The 20,249-nt window shown below is 38.5% G+C and overlaps 1 protein-coding gene across 41 annotated transcripts in view; it reads right to left on the bottom strand.

Moving 5' to 3' along the window:
- Positions 1 to 533: 533 nt before the first annotated feature.
- Positions 534 to 20,249, bottom strand: part of ano1a (anoctamin 1, calcium activated chloride channel a) — a 380,680-nt gene continuing 360,964 nt past the window's right edge. For all 41 annotated transcript variants that reach the window (XM_051923706.1, XM_051923669.1, XM_051923693.1 and 38 more), the window contains 2 exons: positions 11,240 to 11,345; positions 534 to 3,569 (listed from right to left, as the gene is read on the bottom strand). In XM_051923706.1, coding sequence (XP_051779666.1) covers positions 3,300 to 3,569; positions 11,240 to 11,345 — 376 coding nt within the window. In that variant the 3' untranslated portion in view covers positions 534 to 3,299. The remainder of the gene's footprint in view (positions 3,570 to 11,239; positions 11,346 to 20,249) is intronic.

Here is a 20,249-nt window from a genome sequence, read left to right as displayed (position 1 = left end):
CAATGCAGAAGGCAAGGCCATTTTCTGTTTCCTTGAATCTTCGGGAAACGATGAGCTATTGTGACCTGACTTACTAGCACTTTAGCTCTCGGCTAGAGATGATGCAGCAGCACCAGGTACTTAGAAATCTATGCTTTCGCCAGTCTGTTCCAGATGAGTCTTTGAAAGGCCAGACCTTGAGCTTGGACTTGATGCCTGTTCAGGCTTGGATGAAGCTTTAGCTTTCTTTTCAGTTTCTTTCTGAGTCCCTTTCCTGCCACTCATGTTTATATATGCTTGCATATACTGTAATAGAAACCCCTTGGGTTGAGTAAATACAGGATACTTGGGGTTGATATGAAAATAAGAAGAGAAAAATAACACCTCTGCTAACGGAGTTCCGCTTCCAATGTCCATCTCCCATAACGGACGAGACCAAAACCTCAGCTAGGCACTTCCTGGTGATTCATAAATCATGTGTATGTCGAGGAAGAAGCTGTATTTTGAAGTTTACAGATGAAGAAGAAGAAAAAAAACACTTGAAAGCAAAAAAGTAACCTTAGATATTTATTTATCATTAATAAATTTTCCCTTAAAACTAAAAAGTAAATCTGTATACATTTAGAGCTTTTATTTTTAAGATACAATAAAAATATTTTTTTCTATGAAAATTAATATTACTTAACTTGTCTACATATGAATTTAATAGTTAACATGTAAAAAACCATTTCCTTCAGTCTCCAGAGCCAAAAAAAAAAAAAAGCATCCACATTTGCTCACAAATGGGGATTACAGTAATGTTGTATAAGGATTTTCCTAAAAATATTAGGAATATTGTATTGGCCTAAGCAGTTATTAATGCAATTTAGGGGTTTAAAAATATGCATACCTGAATTTTAAAAGCTTTTTGTACAACTGTAACAGAAACTGAGAATGTTAAAAATTCAAAACATCCATATAATCAATTCACCAGTGCAATCTTCTTTTTTTTTTTTTTCTTCATATACATGATTTCTGTCACTAAGCACTTGTTATTACTTTACCAGGTGCAAACGTAATTTCTTTCATTGTTTTGTAAATGCAATATTTGCTAAAAGAGAGCAGGCTTTTTACTTGGGGTGGCTGCAAGGCTAACCAATGCTGGATGCAAATACCCTTAAGAGCACATTATTACAACTCTTCGAACCAGAAAATATTGTATGTACCATATTTGATTACATCTGGAGCATCCTAGGAGCAAAAGAAGCTTTTCAGACTTTAAATGTTGCAATCAATTCCCAACAACCAATGTTAAAACACGAGCCCTTATTTAAAGAAAGAAAAAGAAACTAAACACACACACATTTTTGGCATATTATCATCCATTAAAAATGATGTGCTTTTGGTGTTAAGAACTGAAATAAATGCAACAACGCAAGAGAAGAGTCAAGCTACTAGGATCAACTGTCTTTATGTCTCTACAACATAACTTGTCAACTTTGGCAAAAAGCTGAACGACTGTACACGGATATAAAAATATATTAAATATATTAGTGCTTTTGTCAGGTAGAATAACTGAGAATGAAAACAAGCTTCTCTGTGCATTCTCATGGACTGCTGCGGCCGTAGTGTTTAGGTCGGTTTTCAAACAGAGTGTGTCCTAGGCGTTTTTTATTGCCCCTCCATTACATAGCACCGGACACGTTAACTTCACACATCTAAATAAAAATGGGCATTCTGAACAGCAGCCAACTTACAGAACATAGAGGGCCATTGCTCATTGACTGGTCTAGCACCCTGGAGACACATTTATTCCAAAGGTGTTAGCTTTCGAAAAATCAATTTGATACGCTCTACCCTTGAGACTCAGATCATTTAAATAATATGAATATTAAATATGGGACACCTCTAAGAGTTTTTACATGTTTTTTTATTTAGACTGTAAAATTAATAATAAAGAAAACTATGTATTGTATTATGGTCGCCAGAAGAATGCCTTGCTGTCTACAAGCTACAGTCAGGCTATGCTCTAGGAGTAAATAGACAAGCCATTACTGTTTAAACAAACAAAAGCATAATCGTACGTTATGGCGTATTACTGCTATGGTAGATCTTTGAGGAAATCCTTCTGGTTAATACTGTGCAGGAATGCCCTCAGAAGCAGATTAAAGTTCTGCCATGAGGAGCTGACAGCCATTGCTAATCTCCCCCAAGATAACTGACCTTACCTAATGAGTCCTGTGACATATTCTACGTTTTTTCCTACAGCATTCTGTTGAAATACAGCAGAGCGAAGGCTGTGAGAGTATTGGGAGCTAATCGATGCCTTGTATAAGAGACAGCTGGGAAACTGTTTTCTCACTCTGTTTTGAAGAAGATCCAGAGGCATTTTTGGGATAGGGAATAAAGAAGGCAACTTAAACGATTACCGAATTATTACCCTGAACAGTATTTGGTGTTTGAGGCTATGAAACAAATGTTTGCAAGGTCAACAAGTAAGTAGGAAAATGCATAAAATGTGAAGCATTATGGAATATATGTTTTTTTTTTTTTTAAAAAAACACACAGATTGAGTAAAAGATGCCCCAGTTTTAGCAATTATGTTCATCGCAGAATAAAATTAAATTTTTCTAAACAACTAAGCAATAAGATCCATATATGAATATTGAAGTCTCCCAGACTGGGTTACAGACTATGGATATGTGGTCTGCTACAGTGGAAATGAATCCCTGACAAAGTAAATGAATTATTTAGAACTCAAAGAAAATAAAAAATGTACCAAAATCCAAAATATAAAGAACAAAATATTTCAGATTCACCAGGTCAAGAATACTCCCTAAATTCCAGATACACTTGTAAATGTCCTACAATTACAGATCACAAGTCAATGCCAACTGCCCTTAAAGCATGATTGCAAAAAAGAAAATATAATCAAAATTAAAATATAGCCGGCTGGAAGAAGAAACCTAACAGCTAGACAGAGGAAAAAACATATGTGGAACAAGAAGAGCAAATCATCGTTCACCGTCTGCAGTTCCGCTAACCGTAGACTAAAATCAATTTCCCTGCAATGAATTTGAAATTGTGCAAAATAAAGAGGAAAAAGTTGAATACAGAGGAACACACACACAAAAAAGCCTTTGCTGTGTTCAGAATGTGGTCCTTCTCATAGCCATGATGGGAACTCTTAGCCGAAGTAACAGGACTGAAAACACCGCTTAAACTGACGTCTTCTCTGTCAAGTCCTTCCGTCAAGTCTCTTGTAATATGGAATGCACAGACAAATACATGTTTTAAGTTATCTTTGTCTTTCTTTTTCTCAAACTTGAACTTTGCCCAGTTTATGCATCGTCATTTTGTGAATGCAGAGATGTTGTGCTTCCTTTATGGCTACGAGGTCGACTGTAGGGGCTGTGGTTGTTACAATTCTCCGTGCCTTTGCCTTCTTTAGTTTTTGCCAGTAAGGTTTCTAACATCTGAAGCTTTCCCTGTTCTTCCTTCATAAAGAGGTCCACCATGAGGACCTTCTCCTTGTGGATCTGCTCACTTATATCCTTCGGAATATCTGGGATCATCCAGTCCACAAAGTCACTCATGAACATCACCAGATTCTGCATAAAAAATGAAAAACAGATTATTAATATCAATACAGCTAAAGTCAGACTAACGTGAGTCTTACCCACAACAGAAAGAAGAGATGACTCGTTGAGTTTTCAAAATGCAACTGCCTTACTTTCTAGTTGCCAACAACATGAAGGCTCTGTGCCACAATTCAGACCTAAGGTGCCTTGTGATGAAAAACAAGCAGCCTGTCTAACCAGGCTAAATAAACATTCCTGAAGCACAAGTGACTGCTACTTCTACTTACCGTATATACTCGCGTATAAGTTGGGTCTTGAAACCCGAAAAATCGATCATAAAAATCAGACCCCGACTTATGCATCCGTTCAAAAATACAACTTTTAATTTTTTTTACATCTTTTTGCCTCCTCCAATCTCACATCAGTTTTCTCAGACACATCGAAGTTTGTTGCAGCAGCACAGTTACCAATTTCTTTCGCCACTTCAACGACTTTTAATTTAAAACCAGCTTCATATTTTCTTCTGATCGAACGCTACATCGTAGATAAGGGATGATTTTACGATAAAGGTGTATGAGGGTGTGAGATACAAAAAAAAAAAAAAACCACAAAACAGTGTAAATGTTGCTCCGGAATAGTTTGGGTATTACCGTGTGGTCACGTAGGCACCATGCATAGAAAAAACGGTAGTTTGCTCTGTTGTTGCTCTCTCAGGTGGGCGTTAGCATATCATAATCTCTTGGACCAACAGCGGGAGTTTTCCGCATTTGACTTATAATTTCTGTTATTTTATAATGTCGATCGTATAAGTTAAAATCAACTCCCGACTTATCTATGGTAGTCTGTAAAGAAAAGGCAAGCAGACTCCCTCATACATGGGGCCTGGACTTGGAAAGCCAAAGATGGTACACTATTAGATTCATCACATGTCAATGGTATGAGAGTTATTGAACATCACGGAAATCATTTTACAGAACTTTTAAATACAGTGGAACCTCGAGATACGATCACCTCTGTATACGAGAAATTCAAGATACAAGGAAAGTATGAGCGAAAAATTCAGATCTAAATACGAGCATTGGCTCGCGTAACGAGCCACGAGCCAGGCTGTGGGTATAGCTCGCGGCTTAGCGAGGGGGCGTGGTAGCAGTAGCGAGCCGCAGGGCGATCTGCGGTGTGGGCGTTTCTCACCTAAGTGCACAGGTGGGAAACTGCCCACATCCATGATTGTTCCTGTGGCTGATGGGCTGCAGCTGCCATGTACTCCCTGCATATATAGAGAAGCGTGAGCCGGTTAAGGGGGAGAAGAAGTAAAAGAAAAGAGAGAGAAAAAGAGAGAGAGAGAGAGAGAGAGAACGGAAGTTGCAGGAGGAGGCAGGAGGCAGCAGCAGTAGAAAGTCGGTGCGGGAGAGCGAGCGAGCGAGTGCAGGCCCGCGTGTAGCTGAACAGTGAGCTGAACGGGCGAGCCAAACAGCTGAAGCAGGACGGTGTAGAGAAGGTCAGCTGCATTAAGAGTGTCTCGCCTGTTGCAGAGCCCGCATGGGAGAAGCAGGTGAGACGCTGACGCTAACAGAGAAGCAGCACCGGGGATTGTCATCTGTTTTTTAAAGACTGCTTCCTGTTGACGTTTTAACCTCGTGTTAAAGGATTGTTATTCTTGTGTATTTTAAACCTCCACTTCACAACTGTTTTAAGGATTATTTATTTAAAGATTTATTGAATGCTCTACTGCACTTTGTACACATGTTTTGATTCTTTTAATAATCAGTTATATTATTTACCAGTGTTATTTATTAAAGGTAGACTACAGTATATATTATTTATCAGTGTTGTTAGGAAAATTGATTTTTATGTGAATATTTTTGTGGTGCGGAACGGATTAACTGGATTTCTATTATTTTCAATGGGGAAGTTTGTTCTAGATACAAGAAATTCGCTATACGAGCTCAGTGCTGTAACGAATTAAACTCGTATCTCGAGGTTCCACTGTACTTTGATTTCAGCCGAGCATCTCAATGGAAAAGCATCCACTTACAAAGAATCTGAGGGCAAACATTTGTCTGTGCAGAATGCCTCTACAATTGAACACCCAAAATTGATTTGATGGGATATTTGGGGGCTGCTTCAAACACATTTTTAAAATAAACTCCACACCTAGGTGAAGCTACAATGGCAGCAAAGACCCTTCACAGAGTTCATGTTAACACAGACCCAGAATAGCTGCTGACTGTGGGTGTGCTGTGCACTGCTCTTACAAGTAATTAGATACTTTATTGAAGTTACAACACAACTGTAAGTGGGTGTTTATGTTCAAAAACATTTTGCCTTGAACACTAAAACTGGTCTAAGGAACATTCCAAGAGGGCAATTAATCAATTTTGTTGTCTTCGGTCAAATTTATAACTCGGCTCCTAACACACACCAGTATTTTTAATTTTTGTGTGCCTTTGCACTTCCTGATTTTAGTTGACTTTTGTACTTGGATTATTTACTCATCATTATTAACCCACTAATTAGGCATTTATCTTATATATAAAAGGTCTACGCATGGAAGTGTGTGTGTCTGTCTATCTGTCCGGCCCGGAGGTGAGAGGTGTAGTCGGGGTAAGGGCTCCACCTGTGAGGAAACCGAAAACTCGATTAGCCGCTAATAACACAAGTGAGGTGAGCAGAAAACGTCAGCAAAAATGAAACCTCAGAAGAAAGACAAAGTCGCATAGCCGCTAACATCTGTAAAACGGTATCCCTTTTACTTTTCCTCCCGCCACTAATACACAAGCGATGTGAGCACATCAGCAAAACGAATCCTCCTAGGAGAGAGACACCCAGAGTAGTTCTTTTCAATTACCTCACATCTCTACAGTTCAATTTTTTTTCTGATGATTTCAGTAGTTTCTTGGACCCAGGGATTTTTACAGCACGGGCTTACACAGCTAGTATTTTATAAATGTCCTGCCCATTCTCCAGGTGCCGCTGGTTACACACATTACAATGAAAGATTGTTGCTTGAGAAGCACCCAAGAAGCTTTGGGCTGCAGCCAAAGTAGATTACATTGGTTTGTTCTTCACAGCGGCTGATATTCAAGGAGAACATTTTGGAAAATCTAATGAGAACCACTCCCGGCAGCAGTGACTGATGTTAGCATTCAAATAGAAAAAGAATATGTGCATGAGGGAATGTTGCTTAAATACACTGAACATACTCGCATTTCTATAAACAGGCAATCGTCATCCAACAAGTTCACGCATGAACGATGATGAGAATGAATTAGTTGCTCCTGTGGAACACACACTAAATCGCACCACATCTGCTCAGAATAACCCAAGTATAAAAAAGATGGCACTTACTGTACTAGGCAAAATATACAAGGTTAAAGTCAAATTAAAATATTTCTTAGGAAAGGCAAAGGGAACTCACAACTCACATATGGAGACCAGAAATAACTTTGGTGTGTAATTGGACATTTAGCTCAGTAAAAAAATCCTTTAAATTTAAAATGGACAGAAGGCTTTAAAAAAAAAAAAAAAAAATCAGGAGTGGTCTCCCCTCGACTTTCTCATATAATCAGATATGGGGATGAATATTTGAGGAGTAAACCACAAGACAATGATTATATTTTTATATTATGTACATTAAAAGAACCATCAACAACAAATCAGATCAATAATATATTGAACAATTATTATAAAAGTAAAGGTGAATAAATCAGACTCTGCAGCTGCATGAATAAAAGTACCACTTCTGGTTAGCAGAAATCGCTCAAAAGTTGAAAGAAATCTACATTTTGTACCTAATACTTCTATGGAAAATTTGGTTGACCTAACTGAAAGTGTACTCAAGTTATCATGTTTACACACACACACGCACAGACATAATTCCAAAAAATGGTACTTTGGGACTCAGGGAGGTCTAAAATATTGGGATTCATCAAAATCTCATTTTTGGACGATTACAATCCCTACAAGAGAAAGTAAATCAGAGTCAGGGAGGTCTAAAACGTCGAGATTCATCAAAATCTCGAGGTTGAATTTTTGGACGATTACAATACTTTCCTTATACTTTGTATAGGAGAAAGTAATAAAGAATGCAGGAAATACTCACCATGGCTCACTGCAAGTAGCCTGCCTGTACAAGCTTCAGATTGACTATAATATTTGTAAAGTGTAGTCAAACACACAAAATTCAGGTCTGTAGTAAAACTACATTTCTTGACATTATGGAAGCAAATCTAAGACAGCTGCATGCTTTTAAAAGCACCAACAGCATTACACATGGAATCCAACGGGTGAGTACAGAGTTTACTACAAAAAAAAAAAATCTAAAAATAATTAATTTGGTTACAACAAAGAAATGTCACTGCTGCATGGGAGAACATAGTTTTCACAGTTTTGCTAAGAAATTATATTTTTGAATAATGCCAACTATTTGCAATGGAAGTTGTTTGTTTTGATATTATTATATTGTGTCCAAACTCTCCTTTTATCTTCATATTTTTGCATGGTAGGTTACTCCAAGAATGTGACTCAATGGAATGGTGTAAGGTAGAGCTTCTCAGTCTCGATCCTGGAGACCACCTGTGGCTGCAGGTTTTTGTTCCAAGCAGCTTCTGTTGTTATTTGGACTCCTGGGCTAATTAAGTGAATTGTTATTTCCCAGATTCTGTGTTTTGGGAGCAATATAGAAATTAGAAAACTAAGTTTGGTTAAAAAAAAAAAAATTAAATGTAATAAAGTTATATGGAAATGATGCATTTTTTTCTTTTTAACAATATTTTCACTCTGTTTTCATTCTACTTATTCAGGTGTTCTAATTGTTTAATTAATGCATTACTTACTAATTAGTGGGTCTGACGCTAAAGTAGCCTTTCACAATTCAGTGTTGCTTGCCTGGCTGTCTGCTCGTTTTTAATTGTCATTATTAAGATACAATGAAGGGAGCAAAGGCCACAAAGAAAGGGCAGAATATAATGAAATTAACAAAAGAGAGTTAAGCATTTAAATCTATAGCAAAAATAGAAATATTTCTAAACTTTATATATAAGACTGTACGGGGACTGACTGACTAATAAATCAATGCACAGCCTAAACTGCTGGAGCTAGAAACGTGAAATTTGTACAGTAGATACCTTTCGTGACGTAGGCACCCACTAAGAAGGGATTTTTCGACAATTAACCCCTGACAGGGTGAAAAGGGGGGGGGGGTTACATTTTTTTTTTTTTTTTAAAGTGACACCCGTATATCAGAAACTACTGAACTGAGAAACACAAAAATTGGTATGCAGACAATTCAATAACAAAAAATAGACGTATTTTAATACTTAAATAAATATGTACTTCTGCATTAAAAACATTTTAATTTTCATCTTTTTAATATGCACACCAATTGTGTAATTATTAGCTACTAAGAATTGTAACAAAATAATAGCCATAGTATTCGTACTGCGCGTGCACCACCGCCACTAAGTATATAAGCAGCAGCACAGCGCTGGACGCTTCATTATAAATGTGACATTGGCTGTCTAGGCAGCATGTCTGCGTGTTTGATATTACTTTTGGTTCTATCTTCTAATTTGTAAAACTGTACTTTTCAGTGCAATTTTTTTCCTTTTTAAACACTTATTAAATTGATATCCCTATCATATATAAATATCACAAATAGATATCCCTATTGGTTTTTTCTATTCGATATCCTCATAAATAAAATATTGTTAGCATTTCAACCTCCTTTGTCTTTACAAAGGTTAGGAGCAGTCATGAAATCGCTTTAGCTGTCGCGTCCTCTGGGATTGCTGCTACACTTCTAGAAGGGGACAAGACTGCACATACTGCTTTTAAGCTTCCTTTCAACCTGATACAAGTCGAGATCCCTTTATGTAATATTTCCAAGCAAAGTAACATGGCAGAAGTGCTGTGACATACTAAGCTTATTGTTCGGGATGAAAGCACTATGGCACATAAAAGGGGTATTGAAGCTCTGAATAGAAGCCTTTAAGATATCACTGGTAATAATAAAGGTGATGGGTGGAGTTACAGTGTTGTTGGTAGACGATTTGCGTCAAATATTACCAGTAGTGCCCAGAGCAACACGAGCAGATGAAGTCAAAGCATGTTCTGTGGCCATTGGTGACCAAACTGAAATTCGTCAAAAATATGAGAGGCCATCTAAGGGGTGATGTTTTCGCTGGTCAGTTTTCAGACCTGTTGCTCAAAATAGGGCACGGTGATTTTCCAGAATCGGATGGTGGTCGTGACCACTGTGGGAGACTTAATTTCCAAAATGCATCCTGATATTGCCTATATCCATAATAAGCCTATGAAATGGATATGCAAACGTGTTATTCTGACCTCAAAAAACGACCAGCCAAGCGTGATCAGCGATGTCTTATTAAATTCTTTTGAAGGAATATAAAATGGAATATAAAAATCGGTAGATTTGGTGCTAAATATGAATGATGCTACAAACTATCCTGTTGAATTTCTTAATACGCTTAAACCACCGGGCCTCCCAACCCATAGGCTTATTTTGAAAGTGGGTGCTCCAGTGATGTTGCTGTGAAACCTACACCCGTTCAAACTCTGTAATGGAACCAGTCTGCAGGTAACCGCATTAAAAAGCAATATTATCGAGGCGACAATATTGACCGGATGTACTCAACGGGAGTCAGTGCTCATAACCTGCATACCCTCAATAACCTCTGATTTCCTCTTTGAATTCAATTCAGTTCCCCACTTAAAGTCTGTTTTTCTATGACCATCAATAAGTTTCAGGGTCAGACATTAAGTTTCGTCGGAGTGGAAATGTTGCACGCTTGAGAGTCAGCTCACCCAGCAGTCTGGTCATTTTGGCACAAGAAAAAAAAGACTAGAAACATTGTTTATAAAGAAGTGTTCTAGCCATAATATGGAAAGGGTTAAACTGTTTTTTGATGATCTGCTGACCGTTATTGAATTTCATGAGGACGAACTTGCGGGCAAAAAAAAATTATATATATATATATATATATATATATATATATATATATATATATATAAATACAAACTATATAAAGTTATATTTTATATATATATATATATATATATATATATATATATATATATATATATATATATATAAATACAAACTATATAAAGTTATATATATCTATAATCAAATCATAATATCATAATCTAATCAAATCAAAATTAATACAGTATTTTGTTTCATATTTCAACTATGAATAGCCTGGGCAACGCCAGGTAATCCAGCTAGTGTGTTGTAAAATGTAATAATCATGCTGTCGTGCTTTTCTGAATGTTGAAAAAGAGAAGAGAAAACCCCCCCAGCTAATTAAATGAGCTCAGTGTTATCAGTTGTTGTCACTGATTATGAATCTGGTTGAAGTCACAGTGGGCCCCCAGGACCGAGTTTGAGAACCCCTGCTCTAATGGAATTAAACCATATATGAGACAGAAGTACAGGTACATCAACAGCTGTAATTTGACAAAAAAGATGGAACCCACTCTTCTTTAGAAGTTTTGCAAAACTACATCCTGTTTATACTAGGCACATTGACGACTAACGTTTTAACAATTAAAAAAAAAAAAATGACGGCCACTACTTGGCCTACATGTAAATTTGTTTCTGAAAACAGGCAAGAAACAAGTTAGGGTTAGGGTTCCTCAAATTAGGGGACCTGCAGAGTCCAAACTGTGACACTCACCTGGAACACAATTACAAATGCGAGTCTCGCTGCCAAGACTGACCAAAATTGTTTTGTGATTTCATATTCATCTGGTGTCCATGGAGGTTCTCTGTAGTCTTTGTATCTATAATAAAAAAAAACAAAATAATTCATTTTAGAAATTCTCAATGTGCACTATTTCTTCATATTATATACATATTATTCCCATCAGAAAAATGAGATGATCATGGGCCAATAGAAGATGCACTTGTCATGGCCCACATTATATTAAAGGAGCTAATAACAGGATTATGTGGAAGGGGCCATTAAATAACAGGAATGTTAAAGTTGCGATCTGGGGATTCCATCATAACAGGAAGACAGGTAAGCAGCCACTTTGCAACAGGAGAGTGCCGTGTTAGCAATTACTCTGTGGGTACTAGACTGAAACAAAGGTTATGGCGAGGGGTCAGAAGGTCAGGAGAGTTCCCCTTATCCACTGGGGGGCAGTGGATGCAGATCTGCAGACTTTCCCATGGATATCTACTACATTACAGGGTTTAAAGGTCATTCCTTGTCAGTGGCTGTGCGGGAGCCGAGATACCGGTAAGGAGACAGTGTGTCCAATGTAGTAAAGGATTGAGAGAAGGTGAAAAGAGCTTGGAAGGTACATGGGAAAAAGGTTTGGTCTTTGTAAAGTTATTGCAGTCTCCATAATGTGCCTCTGTGTTCTCACATACACATTGGATTACAACGGAATTGAAAATCTACTTTTTGTTTAGAACAGTGCAATAGCTAACCTGACAAATAAGAAATTGCATATTACATTAGGTATTCTAGGCACTTTACTTGCTCCCCTCTTAATGGGATGTGACAAACCTCTGCAAGCAAAAGAAAGGAAGCCTAATGTGATACAACTGATGTAAAGTATTACAGAAAGTGTCTTTCTGATGGTGAATTACTATGTAACTTTCATAAATGTTTGACAACAGAGTGGTTTTCAATGCCTTTATTAAACTTTCATGCATAAGCAATTTATTTTGGTAACAGCAAGTCAATCTTTATTTAACTAGCTCCAAGACCTTCAAATGAACTTTTCAATATATTCAAACAACATTTTACACGAGCTGTGCTACCTGTTCAAGACTGGTTGAAATCTAAATGATCAACTCAAAGCTCCGCGTGAATGTTTGAAGTGCACCCTGCAATGCATATTTTTATGTTATTTGGCACTTGGTATGGGATTTGTGAAAGCAGTGCTAATGTTGGTGATGCACCATCTATTGGAATGACAGAGACATAGCAACCAGACAGACACACAGATACTTGTCCCTTTATTAAGGTGGATGTGAAACATTCTAATCTGAATTACTGTTTGACAGCCCTACTGTGCTACAAAGAGTGGCTCATCTCAGACTCTGCTAAATTCGGATAATGCACTAATGTGTTCTAGGTACCATAACAGCCATATACAGTATCAGAACCACAAATTTCCCTAAGTCTTCCTAGGAAGATTGCTGTAACTCCTTACTATCTGTGGAGTCTGTACCCGCGAATTCAGTTATCGGCTATGAGAAATGTGTAACTCATTTTGTGATGCCTGTGGTCTAATTGCACATATTCGCAGATAACGCCCTCACTGCAGCCAATGGGATGGGGTGGGAAATAAATACCGGACCCTGAGAGGTAAGAGTGGAGGGCTGCTGTGTGACCCCATCTACCCCTGTTGGTCCTTAACCCTGTTTTTCCCCATAGAATCAATGCTTCAATATCCACATACAGTCATATGAAAAAGTTTGGGAACCCCTCTCAGCCTGCATAATAATTTACTCTACTTTTGACAAAAAAAGATAACAGTGGTATGTCTTTCATTTCCTAGGAACATCTGAGTACTGAGGTGTTTTCCAAACAAAGATTTTTAGTGAAGCAGTATTTAGTTGTATGAAAGTAAATCACCCTGTGACCCTACAGTTAGGATAGCAGGTTGGATAATGAATAGATGGAAATTAAATCAAGTGTAAAAAACTGGCTGTGCAAAAATGTGGGTACTCTTGTAATTTTGCTGATTTGAATGAATGTAACTGCTCAATACTGATTACTTCATCCATCCATCCATTATCCAACCTGCTATATCCTAACACAGGGTCATGGGGGTCTGCTGGAGCCAATCCCAGCCAACACAGGGTGCAAGGCAGGAAACAAACCCCGGGGAGGGCGCGCACACACACCAAGCACACACTAGGGACAATTTAGGATCACCAATACACCTAACCTGCATGTCTTTGGACTGTGGGAGGAAACCGGTGCACCCGGAGGAAACCCACGCAAACACGGGGAGAACACGCAGGGAGGACCCGGGCTTGTTGAGCCTTGAACTTCATAGACAGGTGTGTCCAATCATGAGAAAAGGTATTTAAGGTGGTCAATTGCAAGTTGTGCTTCCCTTTGACTCTCCTCTGAAGAGTGACAGCGTGGGATCCTCAAAGCAACTCTCAAAAGATCTGAAAACAAAGATTGTTCAGTCTCATGGTTTAATGGAAGGCTACAAAAAGCTATCTCAGAGGTTTAAACTGTCAGTTTCAACTGTAAGGAATGGAATCAGGAATGGAAGGCCACAGGCACAGTTGCTGTTAAACCCAGCAGGTCTGGCAAGCCAAGAAAACTACAGGAGCAGCATATACGCAGGATTGTGAGAATGGTTACAGACAACCCACAGATCACCTCCAAAGACCTGAAAGAACATCTTGCTGCAGATGGTGTATCTGTACATCGTTCTACAATTCACTGCAATTTGCACAAAGAACATCTGTATGGCAGGGTGATGAGAAAGAAGCCCTTTCTGCACTCACGCCACAAATAGAGTTGCTTGTTGTATGCAAAAGCTCATTTAGATAAGCCAATACTTAGTTGAGCCTCCTTTTGCAAATCTAAGAGCCTCTAGACGCCTCCTATAGCCTTTGATGAGTGTCTAGATTCTGGATGGAGGTATTGTTGACCATTCTTCCATACAGTTCAATTCAGTTCAGTTTTTATATATATATAAAAATAAAATATAGGCGGGTCGATGAATGAAAGTAACTTAAGGAAAAAAAAAAGTAGTACTTCAAAATAAGGATATCCATATCCGATTTTTTGCAATATATTTAGCAAAAGTGTTAGGAAAATGTATAAAGACATACAGTAAATTTGTTATTTTGTTATAGTTTATTTAATATTATTTTGTACATGTCATGATTCCATATCACCCTTTTATGGTTTGCTTTGGCATGGGTATGGCTATAATGCTTAAAGCTGCCAAGTCAACTACCATGACATGCACTCGTTGGCACTGTTGAGCACCGTCATAACACTAATGTTATTTAAATTGGTGGAGAGTAGCCTCTTTTGTCCACTCTTTGAATTGACTAATTTAATCAATTCAAAAATAATTAGAAATTTAAAGATTAGTTTGGTTTAGACATTGCTTAGTTTCACTGGCCTTGATTTTTGCCTTTTTGTAATTCTGATATTTGGTTCCAAGTCTACTGGTATTGTGATCCCTACAATTTTTTTCCTACGACACATCACAATCACAATTTCAGCTACATATAATCACCTTTCATGGTGGTAGCAAATCATTTGACTCACAACCACTGTAAGAGAATGCTGTAAATAATTTTCTAATAGGATGGTTAGTCAGATAACATCACAATCTGCTAATACTGTATACAAGTCATATATCTCCATCCATCCATCCATTATCCAAACCGCTATATCCTAACTACAGGGTCACAGGGAAGTGATATATGTGATTAAGCAAATGTCAATAGCTACCAAGCTGAGACCTGGGTAGACACTGATTACTGTTTTCCGGGTGGGTCGAGGGTGGGTGCTCCCATTCCTTTCACACAACCTGTGCAACTGTAAATCATGATTTGTGAGTCCTAATGAGCATCTGTGACAACTCTTATTAATTATTAGCTGCAGATTTGTTTGTTCTTTGCAAATGCTCAAAGGTCATTGTGACTAAAATCGTGAATGAAGTCTGCTGGTGCTTTGTTGAGGGTTGTGTCCTAATTTTGGATAGGTCCCAGTCGCCATAGATTACGCAGATCAGTCATGAATAAATGGAATGTTGAACAAGCAGACTAGATGAAAATATTGTGTTCAAAACTATGAGAAAACAAGGCACATACTGCTAAGTCAACATTAATTTGTGAAACACAAATACAGAACATCAATCAAGGAGTTCAGTTTTAAATAGCAATTAGTGCCAATGAAAATCTACAGCCACTGTGGCTGTTCAGGGCTAACATTGAATGCATTTACTATTGTTTTAACAACCCAGTTATTCACAGTAACTTGGTTTCTAAAATGCCACGTAAACCCTTGTTAGAGAAACTGGGATTATTGATCTCTGAGAAACCAGGTTAACCCGCGTTGATTTCTTCATGGGTAACTTTTGGACATGTAATCCCTTAACTGGGTTACACTGAAGGATTTTATAGTCTGCATTTGTCTGTTACACTCTGTTTGCCTGCTTAACTTCATACTCGCTTTCAGCAGCCACAGGTAGAAGCACCCTCAAGTTCAGTTTCCGGAGGCAAATGTCAATGTCAAATTTATTTATATAGCACATTTAAAACAACATAGGGATGATGTGGCCGAAGTGCTTTACAATGATAGAATAAAAGAAAAACATTCAATTAACATGAACAACATAAATAGAAATAAAATAAATGAACATAAATAAAATAAATGATAAATAGAAGTAATGTTACATAATCACAATGAGGAAACCATCAGTATTACTGAACACCACGGAAATGCAAGTGAATAGAAATGAATCTTTAATCTTGTTTTGAACAGTTCAATTGTAGACGACTCCTTTATGTGATGAGGTAAAGAGTTCCACAGGCGAGGAGCAGCAGCTGCAAGAGCCCTGTCCCCCTTAGTTTTACACTTGGTACGAGGGACAACAAGAGACAACTGACCAGAAGATCTCAGCACTCTAGATGGCTGGTGTAAACCACACAATTCAGATAAATAGGCAGGAGCAAGCCCATGTAAAGATTTAAAAACTAGCAGCAAGATTTTAAAATCAATTTGAAAACTGACAGGCAGCCAGTGTAAAGAAGCTAATATTGGAGAAACAGAATCGGACTTTCTTGCCCCAACCAGAAAGCGAGCAGCAGCATTCTGGACCAAATGTAACCTGCGTATCAGGGATTTGCTAATAATAGTGATAAAGTTTCTAGAGTTGTGAGTGATCTCTTTCCTCAGAATGTAACTGAGAAGTCACATTGAATTTTTAATATATACTCTTTCAACGCTCAAACGAATACAGGTATTCATAAATGCTTACGTCAGGTAAAAAGCTGCAGTAAATGAACGGCAAGTCTTTTATTATAATAAAGTTTGAAAGCGCTGGTCTCAGTTTTTTCTTCGTTTTTTAATCCACAGGTAAACGAATACTGTACCCAGAAAGACATAAAAAAATGAACGCCGCTTCCAGTCGAGATAGAGACAAATGTTCAGGTTATCGCATTATTCCTTCTCCTGCATGAAATAACTTGTCTCAGTATTTCAGAAATCGCTAAATATATGTTCATGAGCTGAACATTCAGTGCTGTTCAGCAGTACAATCATGGGAGCAGTATTGGGGGTAGCACTTTGAAAGTAATACGTGTTATGTAGTCTGCAATGAGTAACGTGTAGCCTAACATAATACGTATTTTATTGAATTAAAAAGTACTAGCCAACCCGCGGTGTACCATACGCCGCATAATCAGGCCGCTTTTTTAATGATTTTTAAGCACAGGGAGAAAATTAACATTTGAAAAATCAGTAATGTAATAAATCACCAAGAAAAGTAACATTTCATGTGCCCACCCCCAACTCGTCACCCGAGTCGTTTTCCTTTTTGCACAGTCCACATGCACCTGTGAGTCACGTAGACTTTTCATTGTTGTTTGCGGTTTTGGCTGCTTTTCTATATATAATCCATCAAGTCACCCAATCCTGGTAGTACCGGGTGGGGGGGGGGGGTATGGGGGGGGTGTACAAAGGGCAGGGACGTAATCAGTGCGAGCGTATGACCTGCTAGCCATGTTTTTGAAAGTTTGGCCCTGTGCCTTATTAATTGTCATCGCAAAGGCAAATCTAGCAGTAAATCGTCTTCATGTTAAAGTAAAAGGCAAATTATCCGCGACAAACAAACAGTTTTACACGCTGCATACCAACCCGCGGCGTAGTATACGCCGCATAATCACACCGCTTTTTTTAATGTTTTTTTAAGCAGAGGGAAAAAAATGAACATTGGCAAAATCCGTAACACTGCTTTCAGTAAGTACAATGCACGCGCGTTTAATTTGTCGGGAATTTTTTGCCAGCTGTCTTTTCTGGTTTGGGCTGCTTTTACAGTGTTACCGCATGTGTATATTAAATCTTGAAATCCTTCGAGTAACTAATTAAGTAACTAACACCCACCCACCCAGCTTGTGTGAAAAAAAATGCGCCCGTTCTTTCATCATTTTGTTGCAGCCTATCAAAGACTTGCTGATCATGTTTTCTAGACTCAATATACATTGGCTTTTCACTCAGCGCGAGGGCGTGCATTCATCTCGGATTATTACATCCAAATAGTCTGCTAGACTAATCTGCTACACGGCTGCGTTTGAAAAACCAGCTTATCCCGGATGAGTTTCACCGGCATTAATGATTAGGAATCTGGTTGGAACAAAACCCTGCATCCACAGGGGTTCACCAGGACTGAGTTTGGGAAACACTGCTGAACAGAGAAGAAACCGACTCAGGTGAGGAGTGGGGGCAGGCAAAGTAGTTGCAGCTATTGATTATTCAGTGTTGTTTGCCTGGGTGTCTGATCTGTGTTGACTGACATGGCTATTTTCTGCGTATCCCATGTTTGTCTTCCGGCAGTGTGAATGCCTCGAGAGACAGGGCGTCCTTGTGTGGTGAGTTGTTGCAGTTTGTGACCACCTCGTCGACGTTATCCCAATGTTGGCAAACAAAGCCAACAGCCATGTTGTGAAGTTTGAGAGCAACAGTTTCGTCAATGACATTTTTCCAAACAAACCCGACTGATAGAAACAAACGGTTACCTGATGCAGGAATTTCTAGAACATTGAAAGAAGTGTTATTTCCATGAAATACATTTGAAGCCGTAGCCATGGAGGGCAAAAGAACAGTCAATGTGGCTCACAGCTGGATTTGGACAGCAGCACAGACCAAAGCGAGTATGTGTTTAATGAGCTGTTTGAGTTGGCGGAGGGGTAGAGTTTCTGGGCGGGGCTTCGTTGTTCGTTTCCCATGGTTTTCGATGGTGGACGTGGTTGGGTGTCATAACCGAAACAAATAATGAAAAGTCAACGTGGCTCAGAGGTGCATGTGAACTCCTAGCACAGACGAAAGGGACTAACTGGGTGGTCGGTGAGTTTTTGCGTCCGGGCACATGAGCAGGCAGTGTGAATGCCTAGAGAGCGAGGGTAGACGCGGGCCAGGGAAAACTGAGTGTTGGTGGGCGGGGAAACGTCTTCCGTGTTCCTGCAGGACCATCTAAGAAGACGCATGTTTGTCGCGGATGCGAATTGCTGTATGTAGCGTGTAAAACAGTTTGCTATGGTGCACGCAGTCATGCATTGTAACCGAAAAGTCAACGTGGCTCAGAGGTGCATGTGTACTGTAGGACAGACGAACATAAATGACGGCGTTTTTTCTGAGTCGTCGCGTCCGAGTTGGTGGGCGTGGCTCTGCGAGTTGTCGTCGTATCCAATGGTCTTAGAGTTGGTGGGCGTGGCTCCTTCCTGCGTGCGCCATGGGCTTCCTTACTTGTCGGCGGCTTAGTGAATCCATGCCCCTTCCGGCGTGCTTTCCATGGGTGGCTACTTGTTGGCGGCTTAGTGAATTATATATATAGATTATTTCAGCAGCACTGGGTGTAAAGAGCAAACATATCAGTATGCTGCTCTTTTGCAGAGTTCAATCAAACAGCCAGGCAGAAAAGAGAGCGCTGCATGCAGTCTAGTAACAGAAACAGAAGCACATTAATAAAGTGACACTTTCGTTTTCATTCAGCTCTTTGCTATAGATTTGTGCAATCAGGTGATGCAGCAGCCACACTCTGAATCATCAGTGGCTCAGGTTGAAGATGTGAAAAAGGAAATGAATGTTATTTACTTCAAAGCACATGAAGGACTTACATATTCATAAAATATGACAATTTCACAGGCTTCATGCTTGTTTTCATATTATTGATGATTCAGATTCATGATGATGTTTATCTCTTTTTTTTGGCTATAGGAGAACTTCAGAGGCGTACTTGCAAATCGAAACAGAGGTTTTTAAGAAAACGGCTTATCTTTACGCCATAACAGGGTTGCTTACCTTACCCCAGTTTTGTGTGCATGTAAACGCACTGATTGAAAAGAACAGAAACTAGTAAATGAGAAATTTAGACTTTTAAAAAGGAAAACAGGTCATTCAAATATGTCTGGTTGAGCACTTTTTACTTTCTCGTATACGAAGTATAGGGAAAGTATTAAAAATCAAACAAAAATTCGATGTTGAGATTTTGATGAATCTCAATGTTTTAGACCACCACGAGTCTAAAAATACCATTTTTGGAATTATATCTGTGTGTGTGTGTGTGTGTGTGTGTGGGTGTCTGTATGTAAAAAAAAAATAAAACTTCAGTACGCTTTCATTTAGGTCAACCAAATTTTGCATAAAAGCATTAGGTACAAAATGTAGATTTCTATCAACCTTTGAGCTATTTCCGCTAACCAGAAGTGGTACTTTAACCTTTTATTCATGCAGCTGCCGAGTCCGATTTATTCAACTTTACTTTTATAATAACTGTTCAATATATTATTAATTTGATTTGATATCTTCTTGATTATATGTCTATATTATATACATTAAATAACCATCATTGTCTTGCAGGTTACTCCTCAAATATCCATCCCCATATCTGAATATACTAGAAAGTCTAGGGGAGACCACTCCCAATTTTTTTTAAAGCCTTCTGTCCAATTTGAATTTAAAGGAATTT

The sequence above is a fragment of the Erpetoichthys calabaricus genome, chromosome 2, assembly GCF_900747795.2.
Source record: "Erpetoichthys calabaricus chromosome 2, fErpCal1.3, whole genome shotgun sequence".
NCBI classification, from domain to species: domain Eukaryota; kingdom Metazoa; phylum Chordata; class Cladistia; order Polypteriformes; family Polypteridae; genus Erpetoichthys; species Erpetoichthys calabaricus.
Note: the sequence above shows the minus strand (reverse complement) of the source record. Positions and strands in the feature narration are given on the sequence as shown.